Genomic DNA, 18,276 nt, shown 5'->3' with positions numbered 1-18,276 from the left:
CCACACTACTCCATGAAGATTCTCATTAAAAGAACTGTTTTCAGTAGTTCCTTATCTTTTTTGTGCATGTCTTCCTTATTCACTTTTTAATGTAACATGAAAAATCATTTTATGTTGAACTAAAGATTATTTTTACTGCATTAGGAGAAACCCATGCTTCTCATATTGGAACAAATGTAATAATTCAGCATAAAAAAATCTCTAATTGTATTTTACAAACATCATTTTAAATGTTGCCGAACACACTGCTAACTTTGGCTAGATTTTAAATAAAATAGACTTCAACGAGACAATATTAAAAGCGTATTCCAAGGGATTAGACACAGCCTCAAACACTGGCGCTTTTCTTACTGTTTTACAACGTTGTGGAGAACTGCTACAGGAGTTGGTATCATGATTATTTTCACTCTGGCTTTATCAATCGTGACAAATGTTTTACTCCTGCCCCAACTGCTATTACCTCTGGCTCTCCAAACATGATGATACAATGATGATACGGTGTCATGATTTCCGTTTCTCACAGGAGGCAAAGTGAAGCAGGAAGTTTAAAGTGCCCACTTGAACTGGTGACTGATGGTTAGTGTGATATCTGGAAAGTTCTTAATGTGATGGCAACTGCGTCTAGCACTTAGTGCTGCAATGCAGATTACTCAATTTACTAATGTATTTTAACAATTAAAACATTTTTCCCCCTCTTTCAAAAAAAGTAAATAAATAAAGTGCCTACCTAAGCTTACACAAGGAATCCCTGAGGCAGGGGTGCCCCATTCTCACCTCTCACCACAGACTCACTGCTTCTCCCTCCTGTTCCCAGACCAGCTGTTTAGGTGAGCTTTGATTATTTTCATCTATCGGTTTAGAATTAATGACAGAATACTGACAGAGAGGGAGTTGCTGGGGTCATTAGCAAACATTTGCTATCATCCTTACTCATGAAACCTTGGAAGGCCCCCCAAACCTCACATTGTCCCCAAGGCTCATGGCTGGCTTGCTGCTTCCCAGGGTCTATTATTTAGGGACAGTCTGTTGCCCTTTCAAAGAACGATGTCTCCTTACTTCTGTAAGACTTTGCTCACCTGGTCACCATCTTTCCCTGGGAGATAGAAGGTGTATCAAAGCAAGAGAAAGCGTCAGTGGCTATTTCTTCCCCTTCTGTCTTGGTTGAGTATTGTTTTGGCATCTGTATACACCTATTTTAATTAATTATTTAGTGTTTGTCTTGCAAAGCAGTTCTTGGCCTTGTGCAGGAGACTTTTTTTTTTTTTTTAGGGAAGAATCATTGTGAAATTAACATGGTGGTTCGTAAGCAAGGCATGCACGCAGTGTTGCAGCGTTTTCTTGTGAAAGGAAGACTCTAAATTCATTTCCAAAATGCCAGGAACAGCTCATTTGGGCCATTACTACTTGCCCTCTGACCTCTTTACAAGTTATAAGTCACTCTGTGTTATTTGTCTCAGAGTAACGATTGGGTCCCACCCTGACAATTCTCCAATGAGTAACTGATTGAAATAGTTACCAATAAGGAAGGCAGGCTTCCCCCAGAACCTCAATCTTTCTCAGAGCATCCACTGTTTAAAACAGGTGTCAGGTCCTCCTGAGGTCCAAAGTCAATCCAAATAAGGAAGATTTCTATAAAACTTGGTTGAAAGGCACTTTCTTTTACTTCAGTGTCTTATATTTGAGGTAGGGATAGAATGAGGAGAGGAGGAGGTTAAATCAGGGATGTTGGCACACAGCTATAGAGCTGTAATGACAGTTGCATGATTTTTTGGGGGAGTGCAAGGATGTCCCTGCGTCGAAATGCAATTTTCACAGGAAGATATGCACGGAGTACCACAGCCCCATACAATCCAACAGTTTGATTAGGTGAATGTGTATGGAATTCACCAAGGCAGAGCTCCTTAATTTGGGATCCAGGATGTTTCCCAAAAATACAAACTCTTGGGACCAACTCCACATCTTTTGAAACAATCTCCTGGAATGAGGCTGGGCTTGCGCCTTTAAGCGGGCTTTCTGGGTGATTCTTAAGCACACTAAAGTTTAAACCCACCAGAGACCTTCGTCAGTTTTACTCATTGATGTATTGTCTGAGTGCCTAGAACAGCAACTGGCACAACTCAATAAATACCTGTTGCATGAGTGAAGACCTTCAGTGTTTGAGGCACTTGGAGGCTCCAATTATAGCTGTCTTCCACACCATCTAATCCACAATGCTGTCACAAAGCAAGTATAATGTCATATTTCAAAAGGGATCTTTCTAGCGAGGCTCTGGGGCACGGAAGTTCCCCCATCTCTGTCCAATAGTGTCAGCAAACTGTCCCCACCTTAACAGGTGCGCATATAGGTGCCTCCCTGCCTATACTTAACTGCAAAAGCTGTGACAGAATCATGCCTCATAACTTTGCATCTTTGAAAAATAAAAATGGAAAGAAGGGATGAATAAAAACATTTAAGGCGTAAGTAGGACCCTAGAACCAGCATGTGAGTAAATATCTCTGCTCACCTCCCGAACTGAAGCTAGGCAAACTTCTATAAGCTATAGTTTTATTTGTAGGCAGAATAGCCAAGGAATCAAGTTTCCTCCCTAATCATTCAAACCACAGGAAAGAGAAAACACGGGTATTCAGTCTTGCTTTTGTATATATACTGTGCTAAGATTATATGTAATGATTTACTAAGAACCCACTGCATCCTTAACAGGTAGATGGACAAAGAAATTGGTACATCTATACAACAGAACACTACTGAGCGATAAAAACTATTGATACACACACCACATGAATCTCAAATGCATTACACACATGGGAAAAAACCGACCTCAAAAGATTATGCACTGCATGATCTTCTTTCTAGGACACTCAGGAAAAGGCAAAACTATAGACAGGGGACAGGGAACAGTGGTTGCCTGATTAGGGGTTAGGAAAGAGGGACAAATTTAACTCTGAAAGGGTAGCACAAGGGAATTTTGGGGGGTGATGGAACAATTCTGTATCCTGGTTGAGGTGGTGGTTAACAGGAATCTATGCGTGCGTTAGAACCCGTGGAATTGTACATCAAAGTGAATTTACTGTATATAAATTATACTTAAAAAGAAAACCCATTGTACACACAACATAAACTCATTAGGTCTCCGAGGCACTTTCCTTCCCTGGATCAGTTTATCAAAGTGGGAAACATGTGAACAAGTGGTCTTGGAGCACATATTAAAGTGAGGGAACACTGTTAATACCGTTTGGTTTATACTAAGTACATCGTATCTGGTGCCAAATTTAGCATGTTACAAACCAGAAACCGCTTTGTAGAAAATTCCTTTATTATAGTGCAAATAACTTTCAGCAGTGACATAATAATGTAAGAACACATTTAGCAACATTTTACACCACGCAGTAAATAAGAAAGTGTTTCCTTGAAAATATGTCATCATAAGAACATTATTTCTACATTAATGCCGGAAAATGCCAAGGCTGTTTCTCTCAAGGCCACAGGGCTCCCTCCCTTTTTTTGGATATATATTTTTTTTAGTACAAATGAAAGGATTTGCCATTTTAACAAGTCACCATCAATTCCAAGAGTGATCTCTTAGGGGTTTTGAACTGAGGTTGGCAAGATTTGAAACGGGGTTTCAAATTTTAAAAAAATAGTATTTTTCAGACAATTCTGGGACAGCCCAAAAAGCAGAAGTCACTTCTATTAATTTTTAAGTAGATATACACATTCAATTCAATTTTGATGCAGAAATGGACAGATTGTCTAAAGCCTGCCTTTCGTTCCCCCAGAGCCTGAGTGTTATTTATATTCCTTGGTTTTGGTCATATTGCAAAATTAGGCTCTGGTCAGAAATAACTTCTTACACACCCAAATGCTCTCCTGTGAAGCTTTAAATTGCACTTTCCACCCTGAATTCCCACCTTATACCTCACATGCCAATGAGAGGCAAGAACACTGTTTCCAGTTTCCAGCTAATGATTAACACAGCCCCCCCTGCTAATTTCGTTATACCTGAATCAAACCATCACATGATTTAGATTAATTCCCACAGGCTTAACCAAGAGGTTCCCACTGGCCTCCCAGAGAAAGGAAGGGTTAACAGTGTATCTTCACACTAAGCTGCATAAGGGCTTGGCCGATAAGCAGTTAGCCGATAGGTAGAGAGAACAGTGTCATTTCCAACCAACACACCCAGCTCCTCTGGTTTCTGCTGAATTATGCAGTGCGTGGGGATGGACAGCCACTCAAAGGAAACCTCCCGTGGGGGTCTTCCACCAAAACCCCTACAAATATAGTTCAGGGTGCCCTCTAAATGCCTGTACAAACACTCCTCAAAATCTAGTGGCTTGAGAAGCCACGAGAAGTTAATCACAGGCTTGAAAATACCTGGAGCCACAGAACAGCCCTCTTGGCTGAATATGGCTGATTAAGTCAGCTGGTACATAAAGCTTTTCAATGCTCAGCCAGTCTCGTTGGATAAAGTATCTTCTATAACACAGTGGAGCTGTGCTAAACAGTTTCAAAGTTGAGAAGAACCCAAATACATCACCTATAAAAAATTCACAATTTTAGGCTGCTTTTTCTTAAGACTTTGGTACTGAAACACTGTCTACATTCTCGACACGTGAAAATGACGTGGCCACTTCCGTGTCTCTGCATGTTGTGTAAAAAAAAACTCCAAAGCAAAGCAGGGCAAGGACGTGTCATAACATGATGCAGTATGCTGTACAAACAAAACCTAAATTATATATAAATACACCCCCACCCCAGCATCCCTCAGTCCTCCCCACTACCTGACCAAAGCAATGCCAGGGGTCCTTCTCTCCAGGGCCAATGCACTTTGTGACGTCCAGTGCCCAGGACTCCGACCATCCCTTGCCGCGTGGTGACATTTACAGTAGTGCAGGCTCCTCCTGATGACGCTCTGCTGTCAGACGGATCAGTTCCACAAGTGCACGGAAACTCTTCCAGCTTAAGTGGAAGCATTCACACTATTGGCCGGGCTCAAGAGACCTGGAGTTCTGGGAGTTAACCTTCCAGATAAACTAACTGGATCATTTCCTAATCCGGGTCCCCTCTTATCCTAATGTCTCAGCACAGCCAACACAGCGGGAAGCATCCTCTCCTCTGAAGCTCCAAAGGCATTGCTTAGGGACATTGGCGAGGGTCACATGATAAAAGTAATACAATGAGCTAACAGCTTAAGTTGATATAAATTACTTCCAAGTAAGTTATTTGGGGCCACTTGCTTCTGCTTTACATCGCATTCCAGAATCATTTTCATAGTATACTTTTAAAAGTTTATATAACAGTGATTTTAAAAATTGTCTATGCAATCATCTGTTATATGTTTTCAATCAGTTTAATAACAACTTAATGAGCTGTTATCAAGACCTAGGAAAAAGTAGTCAATTAGTCTTAAGGAAGCCAATACTGTGCTAATTCACAGTAAGGAGAAAAAGTCATGTAAATAGAATTCATGTAATCGTCGATTACTTGAAAAGCAGTTTTATCGAAATGTTGCCAAGTTTTCCCAAAAGCACTTACAGCAATTTATATCAAGAGATCCTAAGTTTAGGGGTATGGAAGATACAATTCTTTCATGATTGTAATATGTAATTTTCCCCTTTTGGACCTAAGATATTTGTACATTCAAAAGTTCATAACTTGTTTTTGAGACATTAATCATTCCCTAATACATACACTGAGTATAAATAAATAACTCCGAGAAAGCTTTCAAAATCTGAATTAACAATTATGTTGTGCAAAAACAAACAAAAAAAAAAAAAAAGAAAAAACTAAAAAAACAAAACCAACCAAACCTCGAACAACCTACATTCTATGTAAATACCCTGACTAAAATGTTGGTTGTGCTACACAATCCCACTTCAGTGCAGAAATGAGTTGATTTCGGTGTACCGTCTTTGTTGGTGGTGGTGTTGTTTTAGGTCTTTAGCACTTTTGTTTCTAAGTATCACCTTGTTTTGAAAAGATGAATAACTTGCTACCAAATCACAAATTATCACAAATCCATGTCCGTTTAGTCTGAATAAAATCCAGCATAAATGTATTACTTGGTTCTGGAAATAATGGCTCGGTGTCTTTGTTCTGACGGCTTCCTAAGGGCAAACCACAGTCTGAAGTTGCCATTTTGGGTCTAAACTGCACAGAAAGAAGAGACAGGGAAGCTTGCTTTTTTGTTTTTGTTTTCTTTTTAAGTCTCCAGATCTTGCTAGGACACTTCTTCCAGACCGACAGTCAGATAGTCGTGGCACCTGATCCTATTTGAAACGGAGGTGGTTTAAACAGTGTCAGCCAAGCTTAGTGATCTGGAGGTCCCCGTTTATCTTTATGGTGTCGATTGCAGATAACGTTTGAATGCGGTGGTAAAAATCAAAAAGTTGGTGTCCATCCACAAACACTCTGAAACGTGGGTGCTCACAAAGAATTTCCACCTGGAAGAAACAAAATCATCATCTCTCTCTCTCTCTCTCTTTTTTTTTTTTTAAATCATCACCTATCTCAATTCACAATTTCACTGAACCCTGCTGGGGAAAACAAATAAATAATATTTCATTTTAGAGAAAGGCACCATCTTCAGTGGTTCTCAAGCATCGGGGTGTACTAGACTCATACAGAAGGCTTGTTACGACACAGATTGCTGGGCTCCACCCCCCAAATTATCCATTTAGTAGGTCGAGGGTAAGATCTAAGAATCTGCATTTCCATCAAGTTCCAACACGATGCGGGCATGGCTGGAATGAGGAACACACTTTGTGAACCACTGCTCTATACTATTCAATATCCTTTAAAGATTTATTCATGCTTTAATTTCTCCCTTCTCCTCGTACTCCAGAAAGGGACATAAAGTAGCATATATTTATTTATATGACACATAATGTCTCCACTGTCATCCCCTGAACAATTTTTTTCTTTTTAAAAAAAAATATTTATTTTTGAGACAGCGTGAGCAAGAGAGGGAGGGGCAGAGAGAGAGGGAGACAGAGGATCTGAAGCAGGCTCTTCGTTGACAGCAGAGAGCTCAATGAGGGGCTCAAACTCATGAAGTGTGCGATCATGACCGGAGCTGAAGTCGGATGCTTAACTGATGAAGCCACCTAGGTGCCTCCATCCCCTGCACAATTCTGTCCTACCCTCAGAGAAGACCCTAACAAAGCAGAACCGGTACCCCCTTAGTAGCATGTAATAACAGTCTAGACACTCAAACATGGTAAACACTACAGCAGAGAGGAGGTAATTACCACTGGACCAGGTGTAATTAACAAGGCTTTGTTAAGCTAAACACAAATGCTGATTCCATATAGCAAAAGCTTTTTCTTCCTCTTTTCCTCAAGTAATTCACCATATATTTTAATCATTGGTTCTGTACTATGTATTCATTAAAAGCATTGGTGGCTACCATGCAAGAAGAGACTTTATATGTGATATTAGTCACATTTAATACATATTATTACTAAAATTGTATCACCAAGAAGGGCTGATTTCATTTCAATTTGGTTGTTGGGGAGCATTATATTCTTGGCCCTCAGAAGCTCTGGTTACTCATACTCATGAGCTACACATTAAGATTAATCATTGAGAAAGTGTCACAGTCAAAAAAAAAACAAAAAAAGGAAGAAAAAAAACCTGTCACAGTCAAGAGGAGTCTAAGGGGTCATTACCATTCCACAGAAGGGGGAGGGCATGGGACGTGGACAGGGGTGCCTTCCCCAGGCTACGATGAGAACAACAATCTCGATTCTATCACTGATGTAGACGTCGTGGATTCTTATTCCTCCCACTACTTCTTTATAAGGCCCTTGTAAATTTCTAGATGAAGAGCAACAGGTTAAGGATAGCTGTGCTTTTGGGGCGCCTGGGTGGCGCAGTCGGTTAAGCGTCCGACTTCAGCCAGGTCACGATCTCGCAGTCCGTGAGTTCGAGCCCCGCGTCGGGCTCTGGGCTGATGGCTCAGAGCCTGGAGCCTGTTTCCGATTCTGTGTCTCCCTCTCTCTCTGCCCCTCCCCTGTTCATGCTCTGTCTCTCTCTGTCCCCAAAATAAATAAACGTTGAAAAAAAAATTAAAAAAAAAAAAAGGATAGCTGTGCTTTTAGTAGGCTTATATGCAACAGGGAGCTTTTAACTGAGTTGTCATTATTGTGATGTATATTAACAAGGTGTAATGCAGACAACTTCATCACCAGGACTGACAGTTCAGTAAATCCTTTCCTAACACGTTACCCACACTACTTGCATCTCTTGGCATTGGCCTTCATAGAGGAAGCTGCTACTCATATTGCTTGGTTGGATGGGAAGTTTGGGCTGTGCTTCCTGCCCATGAGATAGTGGAGAGCCAATTTATACTCATGTAGGCCCGAGAGAAGGAGTCTGTCAGCCACACAGCCTGTGGCAATAAAACACACTGAGGCTACTTAACCCAGAGGCAGAAACAGGACCAGGCCGTACAGGCAAAAGCAACAAGAAACAATGAAAAGATCATCACTATATTCTTTAAAAGGTCACAACCAATAAGGCTTACTGCTCCTTACAGGTTGAGGAAAATTCTAGCACTTATTATTATTTATTAATCAGGTGTTTCGGGGCCAGTATAGATTACATTCCCAGTACTAGGTTGAGTACTACATAGAAAAGTATTTATTCTTAGCAATCCAGACATGGGTTTATTTACTAAATGTACTAGCTAAATAGAGCCAAGAGCTAGTATGGTATTAATTCCTATCAGCAAACAGAGCTCTTTTGATCTTTTTTTCTTTTTTTCGCCGTCAGGTGACAAATTTCCTGGACATGCAAAAATTCTGGCTGCTTAAAGCCTTCTTGGCATACACTGCCGGAGAACAGCATCATCACCCTGCCAGCAGTTAGAGTTGAGGCACTCGAGGTACTCACCCTGAATGGCTGGTCTGGGATGAATGGAAAGTAAGGGATTGCTGACTGTTCTTCACCTCTTTCCCCAGATATACAAGAATTTCTGAGTAGCTGCCGGTCTGTGAACACAGCTTTGAGTTCAATTGCCACGTCGGCGGGAGGGTCTTCAGAGTCACCACAGGTCAAGCTGATGGCAAAGCTGAACAGAAAATTACCTCGTTAATCAGGGTTGGCCATGACAACACTTGTCAATGACCCAGGCCCCCATACTTGCTCCTTCTTCTCAGGGTGTGTTTACTTTTAATGGGCCACTTTTTACACAGGGAATTGGGCTACGTATGGAGAAGGAGGATTACAGTCAAGCCAGGCGTTTTGATACCTAAAGGAGGCTTTGCAAAAGGACTGATATTAGGGATGTCAGATACTTCAAACCACCCACACATCTGTACCTTAATCCATTTCAGAATTCTCAGAAGCAGCCCCAGAAATTGACCAGGGGAATAGTATCTTGTAAAGTCTGCTTGCCATTTACATTGACAGATCTTGCTCTAAGCACCATGTTTAAAAACCCTTAGAAAAAAATCCTTTGGCCTCCCTAAGGGTCAAAGAGAAAATGATGTGGGCCTATATTTATAATCTCGGATATAAATAGCTGTCTGGACAAATGATGGCTAGGATTCATACACATTCTTTTCATGGGAACATGGTACTTTCTTGGCGCTTCTAACTAGCAACACTGGCCACAGGGAGAGGAGGAGGGGCAATAAACCACAACAAGAGTGGGCGCCGCCTTGTAACTCCCTGATAAGCCTTCCCGTGACAAGGACTCTCTGTCTTACCTCTCTGGGTTGAGGTCTACGATGCCCATCACCAACACCTTCTTGCCTGGTCTCATGCCACCTTTAATGTGCCCACAAAATGGAACTATCTGCAAAGGATGACAGGAGAAGCAGGAAGTTTACAGCCTGTAGGGGAAGAGCCAAGCCCTCAGATCCTGGGGACCTGACTCATTAGAAAATGCAGTTAGAAAGAAAATGGGTACATGCGGAGACACAGAGCACAGAACTAAATCACTTACCAGTCGTGGGAAGTACACGTCGGCTTGAACTGGAGAGCCCAAAGAGTTGTTTAAATGCCCATCATCTAGTTTCTAAAAATAGAAGCACACAGATTGGCTTTCCAAAGGCTCTAGTTTTGGGGGTGGGGGCGGGAGAGGGGAAGGGGAAGGGGTGGGGAAGAACCTACAGGGATCTGGCTGAATCCAGCAGCCTTGGCAGGACACAGGCAGCGTCTGCAGATGCTGCCACCTCACAGCCCACTGAATAGCCGCAGAAAGCCCCGGAACAAAACCCGTCCTTTCCACCTGGTAGCTAAGCTTCTGAAGATCCCCAGACCTTCAGATGTGGATCAAAATCCAGGTCGAGGCACACCGGGGAGCCAGAGCCCCGCGTCGGTGGAGGACAGGCCCCTCTTTAAATGCAAACGCCTCTGGACCCGCTGTCGCCCAGGCCTGTCCCGAAGGACGTGGCTGGAGTGCAGGGCCGCGCTCAACTTCTCTCAGGAGCCCCCGGGCCAGACCCATTTCCAAGGGGGAATCCCCGGGACGTCGGAGGCGGCGGCGGGGCGCGCGCCCCAGACACACTCACACACGCGCACACTCACACGTGCAACGTGCACACACCTGGCCGCCGGCTGCACGGCATCGAGGGGGCTGTCTGTCACCCCCATGCCGCCGTCCGCCCCCACGCACGCTCCCTCGGCTGCACCCGGGGCGCCCCGCCTGCCCCCCAGGCCTGCCTCTCACAGCCGGCGCTCGCTAACAGGTACCCGGCGCCTTCCCACGCGGGGGGCGCCGGGCTGGGCCTCAGCCACCTCTCCGCCGCAGCCAGGCTGAGCAGGCGGCGGCGTGCGGGGCCGCGGGAAGGGGGCGCCTCGCGTGCACCCCTCCGCACTCACCACCGCGGCATCGCTGTCGGCCACGGATCCCGCCATCTTCTTGCACTGCGCGCCGGGGTGCAGGGCTGGCGGCCCGGCGGCGGCGGGGGACGTGGGACGCGGCGCGCGGGCGGGGATCCCGGGGCGGTCCTGCGCCGGGCGGGGGCGCGGGTCCGAGGCTGGCTCGGGCGCGCGCACACAGGCGGGCACGCGTGCGCGCACGCCTGGGGCCAGGCGCCGACCAGGCAGGCTGGGCCGGGGAGGAGGGGGAGGGGAGCGGGAGGCGGCTCGGGCCGGGAGGTCGGAGGTGGCCGCTGCTGCCGGACCGCCGCTACGCGGTCGGAGCTGCTTTCTTCCTCGGGGTGCTGCTGTCGCCGCCCGAGGAAGAAGGGTGGCGAAGGCCGCGTCGCGCTGGCCCTGGGTGGCATTTAAAGGTCGCAGGGGCCCGGCTCGGGAACCGGGAACAGGGCGGGGACCCAGCTGGGCTGCCGCGGCTTGCTCAGCTTGCCCTGCCCCTTGGCCATTGGGAGGTGGCGGGAGGCTGGGGCGGGAGGGACGGGCTAGTCGCAGTCGGGGCGTGCGGGAGGGAGGGCGGAGGTTCTGGGGGCTGGGGAGGTGGGGACCAGGGCCAGCCAGGTGACAGGTGCTTGTGACACTTTCGCCCCTCCCTTCCAGCCAACCTCCTTCCTTCTGTCACGTCCTGGGGCAGGTGGAACGACGGAGGCAGAGGTCAAGGGAAGACTGGAGGGTGGGAGCGGTATCCCAGAGCTCGAGATTTTTTTCAGAGAGTAAGTTCTTTCAGAAAATTCCTACAGAGTGGAAGGGGAGATTCATTCGGCCCTCTAGGGTAGAAAGATAATGAAGTCTCTAGACTTGAATAAATAAATATTTGACCCAAAAGCAAGAGGCAGAAAGGACTCAAAGTAAGGACTTTTATATCCCAGGAGGCTAGATAACAGAATAGGCCTCTTTCTCCCCTGTGGGAGGGGGCCGGTCTGGGGGACACTGGAGGCTGTCTAGGGCAGGGGTCTGGTTAAGTCTTAACCAAGTGGAACTGCCCACAGTGAATCCTTAGCCCCCATTGCGACCTGTTTTTTACAAGTCACCTGCTCTGTCTAGGGTAATAAGTTTCTCACTGGAAAACTCCTTATATCCTTTGTGGAGTCAGTCATTCCCAGGGGTACATCTCTCTTTTATTCCAAGGCACAAATTCCTTTTTGGCATTTCCACATTGGGATGATTATGTAACTTCTCAGATAAAGCTATATCAACATACCCTCTATTAGGTGACATCTTGGCTTAAGCATTCCACTGTGTGAGTCACCAGGGTGTTTTACACTAATAAGCAGGGAGCACGTGTGGCCTGCTGCAGTCCCAGAGGGGCCCTCAATGGCTCCCTTCCAGCCACTGTTCCTGGCTGTGTGTCCTGGAACATCACTGCAGCTTTTATGTCTTAGCTTTCCCTTTATGGACCAGAGCTAATAATGGTAATCCCAGTCCAGTGTGGAGAGTTGCCTGCACACATGTGTATGTCACAGTCCTATGGTTTGTGTGCTCTGAATTAGACACCCAAGTGCATCAGAACTGTGGCTCACATGTTTGCTCCTGTTTATGAGTCTTAGGGATTGTTTAAAATATTAGGCAGTTATAGGAAACTGCTGACATTTTGAAAGCACGCTGGAATGTATCCCAATTTCTGAGAGTATGGTGTGGAGAAAAAAACACTGAAGTCATTTTCGTCATTAGTTAAGCGTGACACAAATACATCTCAGTGGTTAAAGAGCCTGTGCTCTGGGTTCAAATTCTGGATTTACCGTTTACTAGCTGAGTGATCTTGGACAAGTTTCTAAGCTTCTCTGTGCCTTAGTTTCTTCATCCGTGAACCAGAGATGACAGTGATGACAATAGTTGGTTCTTGTTGGGAAGGCTGAGTGAATTGGTCCTTGTACCTTCCTTAGAATAGTACCTGGCACATCGTAGCACTTAGACTTCAAAAATACTGAGTGTCTAGGGGCGCCTGGGTGGCTCAGTCGGTTGAGCGTCTGACTTTGGCTCAGGTCATGATCTCACGGTTCGTGTGTTCATGCCCCGCGTCGGGCTCTGTGCTGACAGCTCGGAGCCTGGAGCCTGCTTCGGATTCTGTGTCTCTCCATCTCTCCGTCCCTCCCCTGCTCATGCTCTGTGTCTCTCTGTCTCTCAGTAATAAATAAACATTAAGAAAATTTTTTATAAAAAAAATACTGTCTGGGGATCCAGCAGGGATTTTTTTTTTTTTTTTGATCTTCTAGTGGGGAAAGGCAGTCAATGAATAAATAAATATGTAATGTGTCAGGTAGTAAAAGTGTTAGAAAAAATAGGAAAGAAAGCAAGGTGGGAGAGAGGGAGAGAGAGGGAGAGAGAGAAAGAGAGAGAGAGGAGGTGGAATGGTGTTATTTACATAGAGGTGGTCAGAGAAGCCACCTCTGGTAAAGTGATGTTTGAGAAAACCCCAGAAGAAAGGAAAGGAGGGAGGGAATCATTTGGCAGTCTAGAAGAAGGGGTTTCTGGTGGATGGAACTGTAAGGGTGAAGATCCAGTGAAGAAAGTGTTGGGTGCTTTGATAGAAGAGACAAATAATGACAAATAGATTAGGCTGCGTAGGCCACGTGAGGATTAGCTTTCACCTAAGGGAGGTGGGAAGACATCGAAAGTTTCTGAGCAAAGGAGTGACCTAGTTTTCCCTCTGTTGTAGATACGTCCCTGTGGCTGCTGTGTGGAGTGATCTTTGTGGGGAGGGGAGGGCACAGGAGGGAGGGTAGAAGTAGGACTTCTGTACCAGGCCCGCTATGGTATAATGACGGCTTAGACACGGTGGAAGTGATAAAGATGTGAGAAGCTGTGGGCCTTTGATAGAAGTCCTAGCTGTTATCATTATGTAGCTGAGAGAGTTCATGTTGCCTTCTGAGCCTGTTTCTTCACCTGCAAAATTAGGGGGTTGGGCTCCTTTGTCATTCCTTCGTAGCTCTTAGGAAGTTCTTCTGATTCCTGAAAAGATGTGTAAACATCATCTGAATTTGAATGGCTTTGAGAGTAAGTGGTGCTGAATGAAAGCAATCTTGGGTTGAATCTTCACCTTTGTAAGGTGAAGAATAGTCCTTTGATTTGTTTTGTAAGTGGAGTTGAAGATATTTGGATTGCTTGGGATGAGTTTCTTACATCTCTGGAATGGGAACAATAGGAAGGTACTGAAGCTTCCCAGAATACTTTAACATGGAAAATTGCCTTGTATTCCAAAATTGCCTTTTATTCCCAAACTACTTTTTATCCCCAAAATGCTTGATTCCTTCTCAGTCTATAGAGTGACTCATTTTGAATATGAAGAGGAAGGAGAAAGCCTAAATCAAATTTTTGTTACAATTAAAGCTGAGCAGAGTCAAACTGCTTTTTACAGGGAAAAGTCATTAGCAAATTAACAAATTATAGAGCCTAATTAATTTTTATTTTTAGTTGTGTAGTGAAGGATAGGCAAACTGCCCTGTGCTTTGATCTCAGGCATTTACGTCTAAAATAACATTAACCAAGATTGTGACCCTTTTACGAGATGCAGCAGTGAAATTTCAAGATGAACCACATTACTACTGGAAACTGCTAAAAAGGCTCAAGAAAGGGGGAAGGCAGTCAGGCAGATGGTTAGCATCAAAAAAGAAGTATAAACAAGTCTTTGAAGGTAGAGTTTGCTGAAGGATTTTTCCAGATGAAAATAGATCACTTCCTTTTTCTCTTCCTATGTAACGTGTTTTATTCACACGTGTGCATGCAGCGTTTCTAATATTGGGGGGACACTACAACATTGATGTAAATTCAACAACCATTTCATGGGGATTGCTTTGTTCTATGATCCCATGGACCACAAGGAAATATTTGAAAAGGCACGAGTTTTGTCTTCGAGGAGCTTACAGCTCACTCTGAGGACCAATGGCAGAAGGTAGTGGTTGGTAAGGTAATAAGGACCTCGGACCTAAAGCCTGAGCACTGAGGGGGGCGGCTCTCTCCCATTTGGAGGATTAAGGCGGTTTTCTGGAGGAGGCAGCACATTTCTGATCAGATGCGTACAGCGACTTTCACAGTCCCACAAAAGCACATCTTCAAACACCACATTGCCGTTCCATCTATGGCCTGAAGTCTAAATCTCCCTGGTCTGGCAACTAGCTGAACCCCTGTCCCCCGCGGCTGCGTTTTGTCTCTTGCCTGGTGCAGATAGACATGTGTCTCCTTGCCTTGCACTGTGACTGCCTTCATAGGCCTTCTGAGGGCCCTGATCCCCAAGGCCTGACTTTGACCTTCAGGCCACTAGTTTTCTGTCTGTGTGTATGTATACACTTTGGCTAGAGCAGGGTTTCCTGACCTCAGCACCGTTGACATTTTGGGCTGGGAAACTCTTTGTTGTGGGGGGCTGTCCTGTGCGTTAGAGGACATTGAACACTAGATGCCAGTAGTAATGCTCCCCTACTCCAAGTTGTGATAACCAAAGATGTCCTCAGACATTGACAGCTGTGCCTGACAGGGTGGCAGTGGGGAGTGCAAAATTACCCCCAACTCAAGACCGGTTGTCTGCAATGTGCTTTAAGATTCCTATCATTCATATTTTTATACAAGAAATGAGATTTCTCCAATCTAATCTCGAGTAGAAACTTTGTACACCAGGGGCGCCTGGGTGGCTCAGTTGGTTAAGCGTCCGACTTCGGCTCAGGTCACAATCTCGCGGTCCGTGAGTTCGAGCCCCGCGTCGGGCTCTGGGCTGATGGCTCAGAGCCTGGAGCCTGCTTGCGATTCTGTGTCTCCCTCTCTCTCTCTGCCCCTCCCCGTTCATGCTCTGTCTCTCTCTGTCTCAAAAATAAATAAACGTTAAAAAAAAGAATTAAAAAAAAAAGAAACTTTGCACACCAGAAACACCTGGCTTTGTATTCTGCCAGTCGTTTCTTCCTGACACTGCAAAAGCACTTCACAAAGGGTCCCATGAAGAATGCCTGACATGAAGGAGGGCCTGTGAAGCCCCGTGTACATACAGCCCCCAGCTCAGAATGCCTTTGTGCTATTGAGAATTTTACACTCTGCTTTATAATATTGCCATGTTTATTTTTGATAAACCCAATGTGCTCTCTCTCCCCTTAAATACAGTGAAATTGAAGCATCCCAACGTTTACCTTATTTTATACTGTGCCTCGATGCCCTCCCCACCCCAGACCCCCCCCAAATTGGTTGCAGCCCATTTTGAGAAGGAAAACACTGCTCGGTTTTATAGGCCTTTCAGCCTTTCAACTCCCCATAATTGTTTTTGTCAGGCCAGTCTCTGCTCAAGAGAAATATTCATGTAAGCAGCAAAAGATACAAAGTCAGCGTTCTTTTGTTTACCTAGTTAGGTAGGAGGGCAAACATTTATCAAGCTATTTTTCTATATTTCAATACATGATTACAGTTCTTAATTATTTTAGGAACTATGGTCACCGTTATCAAATAATTATTTCAGACACGCACGAATCTGTGATGTACGAAAGTAATTAGGGGACAGACATAAAGCTTGGCAGTCAATGCCAGTTCCTAAGCTTTCATTATTTTCGGTTTATTTATGAGGAAACTAGAGTCAGCCTCCTGCCTGTGTTTTAATTACTTTAGCACAAGAAGGATTGATTTCAGAAACCGTCCACGCTGAAGAAGATAATAATGAACCCATTCCCCGGAGGAGTTCGGGGCTTCAGAAGTCCTTGCTGTTTCCTACCCTGGGGATGTCACCGTGGGCCCTTTAGCGTGTCTGAGAGTTGCTGGGGTGTACCCTGTCCCGAGAGAGAGCTCACTCCTGGGAGGGGTAAAGAGAGCTGACGGAGCAGTGAACGTATTCTGCCGGGGAAAACATAAAGAACACTGCTCTCGGCGTTTGGAACCAGCAGCATGAATGAAAGATATTTTAAGATTCTTTCCAGCATGGCATTGGGCGTATCCTGAGAGCTGAGGATGCGCTTCTGCACCTTCTCCCCAGCCTCACCTTTCGGTAATCCCAAGAGGTGGATGTGGTCTTCGGCCAGCCTTTTTCCAACAAGGAGTGTGACAGGCCTGTGTGACGGCGCCCCAGGCCTAATTTCACCCCTCTCATTATGCTGGATGTTTCTGTTTTCATTTGCTGGTTTATTGTCCTCCTTTTTATTGCCTCTGTGATTTTACTTTCTTGTTGTCGAGTGGCATAAAGGGTGTCTTAGTTTTGTAGTTTCATGGAAACTTGCATGGCTTGGCCAGCTGGGAGGAGACCAACATTCAGATGTAGCGGTCATTTGGAAATCCCAGCTAGTGGGCAGGGAAACTGGCCGCATGCTGCCAGGGAGTCTTTTGGTTTGTAGAGAAATGTGTTTGGGTGACACAGACTTCTGGGTTTCTTAAAGGGCGAACTACGCCGAGTAGGGATGAACACAGCGCAGCTTCTGAACGCGGACTGCCAGCCAGGACAGACCCGGAAATTTAAACTCGGCATCCAGATTTGACCAACCAAAGAGATGCAGAGAAAACAGACTTCATGTATTTATTCATTCATTTATTATTTATTTATTTATTCTTTATGGAGCCGGGCTCCGTCTTTGTTGTCAGTATGGTCATTTTTTACTTTCTTAAAAAAAAAAATAAATAAAAGCAACCATACACATGCTTGCGCTTAAAATCCTTGCCCTTCTCTTCATATGAGTTTCTTGGGGTATCTCTAGTCTCCTCAGATTGCAGATGCCTCCCCTGCACCCTGTCTCTTCCATCTGAGAAGGTTCAGAATGGGTCTAAGAGCTCCTTGCCAATATGGCAGCATAGGCCAGAAAATAAAAATGAAATGCTTTGGATCCAGAGGCTGGTTACGTTCCACTTCCAATCAGATAACACATTTTCTATCTAAATTTAGATGATCTGCTTAGGCCTGAATTGTTCAAATGATTAATTTATCCCACAGAAATGAAGAGTTGAAGAAATGCTTTAAATTGCAGAAGAAGTTCAAGTTGGCAGTCTAAGCTGATGAAACTCACATTTCCTTCATTCACAACCTTGGCCGGCGTTGGCTCAGTGTTGCTCCAATACATAAGAACTAGTCGGAACTCTCTGAATTCAGGAGGGCTTGGGCTGGGCACGGATTTTCAAGATGCCTGGCGAGCCTGCGCGTGTGTGTCAAGGCTGGGTTGAATGGGGGCGGAAGGAAGATCTTCGGCTTTTCTGAAAAGCCAATCCTCATTTTTATTACCAAGAATAAACACAAGTTACTTGGAGAGAGAAAACAAAGTAGCTGCCCGTGCTTGTTTTTGATCCCATCCATTTAATGCCAGGGAAAACTCCATCAGGAGAAGAGAGGAAACGCATGCTTTCAAAAATTGTGTGTGTGTGTGTGTGTGTGTGTGTGTGTGTGTGTGTGTGTGTTTTAATGAGTGAGGCAGAGACACAAGTATTAAATTTATATCCTCTGAAGCT

The 18,276-nt window shown here is 45.0% G+C and overlaps 1 protein-coding gene and 1 long non-coding RNA gene across 2 annotated transcripts; one reads left to right on the top strand and one right to left on the bottom strand.

Annotated features, from left to right (window-relative positions):
• Nucleotides 1-3,295: 3,295 nt before the first annotated feature.
• Nucleotides 3,296-11,305, bottom strand: LGALSL (galectin like). Its single transcript, XM_045446234.1, has 5 exons — nucleotides 10,831-11,305; nucleotides 9,953-10,024; nucleotides 9,714-9,802; nucleotides 8,896-9,073; nucleotides 3,296-6,443 (listed from the first exon to the last, which is right to left on the bottom strand). The coding sequence occupies exons 1-5, from the start codon at nucleotides 10,864-10,866 to the stop codon at nucleotides 6,300-6,302; spliced, it is 519 nt and encodes a 172-aa protein (XP_045302190.1). The 5' UTR covers nucleotides 10,867-11,305; the 3' UTR covers nucleotides 3,296-6,299.
• Nucleotides 10,424-17,472, top strand: LOC123580861. Its single transcript, XR_006703501.1, has 2 exons — nucleotides 10,424-10,697; nucleotides 17,220-17,472. It is a non-coding gene; the product is annotated as an uncharacterized LOC123580861 (long non-coding RNA).
• The last annotated feature ends 804 nt before the right edge of the window (nucleotides 17,473-18,276 follow it).

This window comes from Leopardus geoffroyi, chromosome A3, assembly GCF_018350155.1.
Source record: "Leopardus geoffroyi isolate Oge1 chromosome A3, O.geoffroyi_Oge1_pat1.0, whole genome shotgun sequence".
Taxonomy (NCBI): domain Eukaryota; kingdom Metazoa; phylum Chordata; class Mammalia; order Carnivora; family Felidae; genus Leopardus; species Leopardus geoffroyi.
The sequence above is the reverse complement of the archived record's forward strand: the minus strand, read 5'-3'. Positions and strand labels throughout refer to the sequence as shown.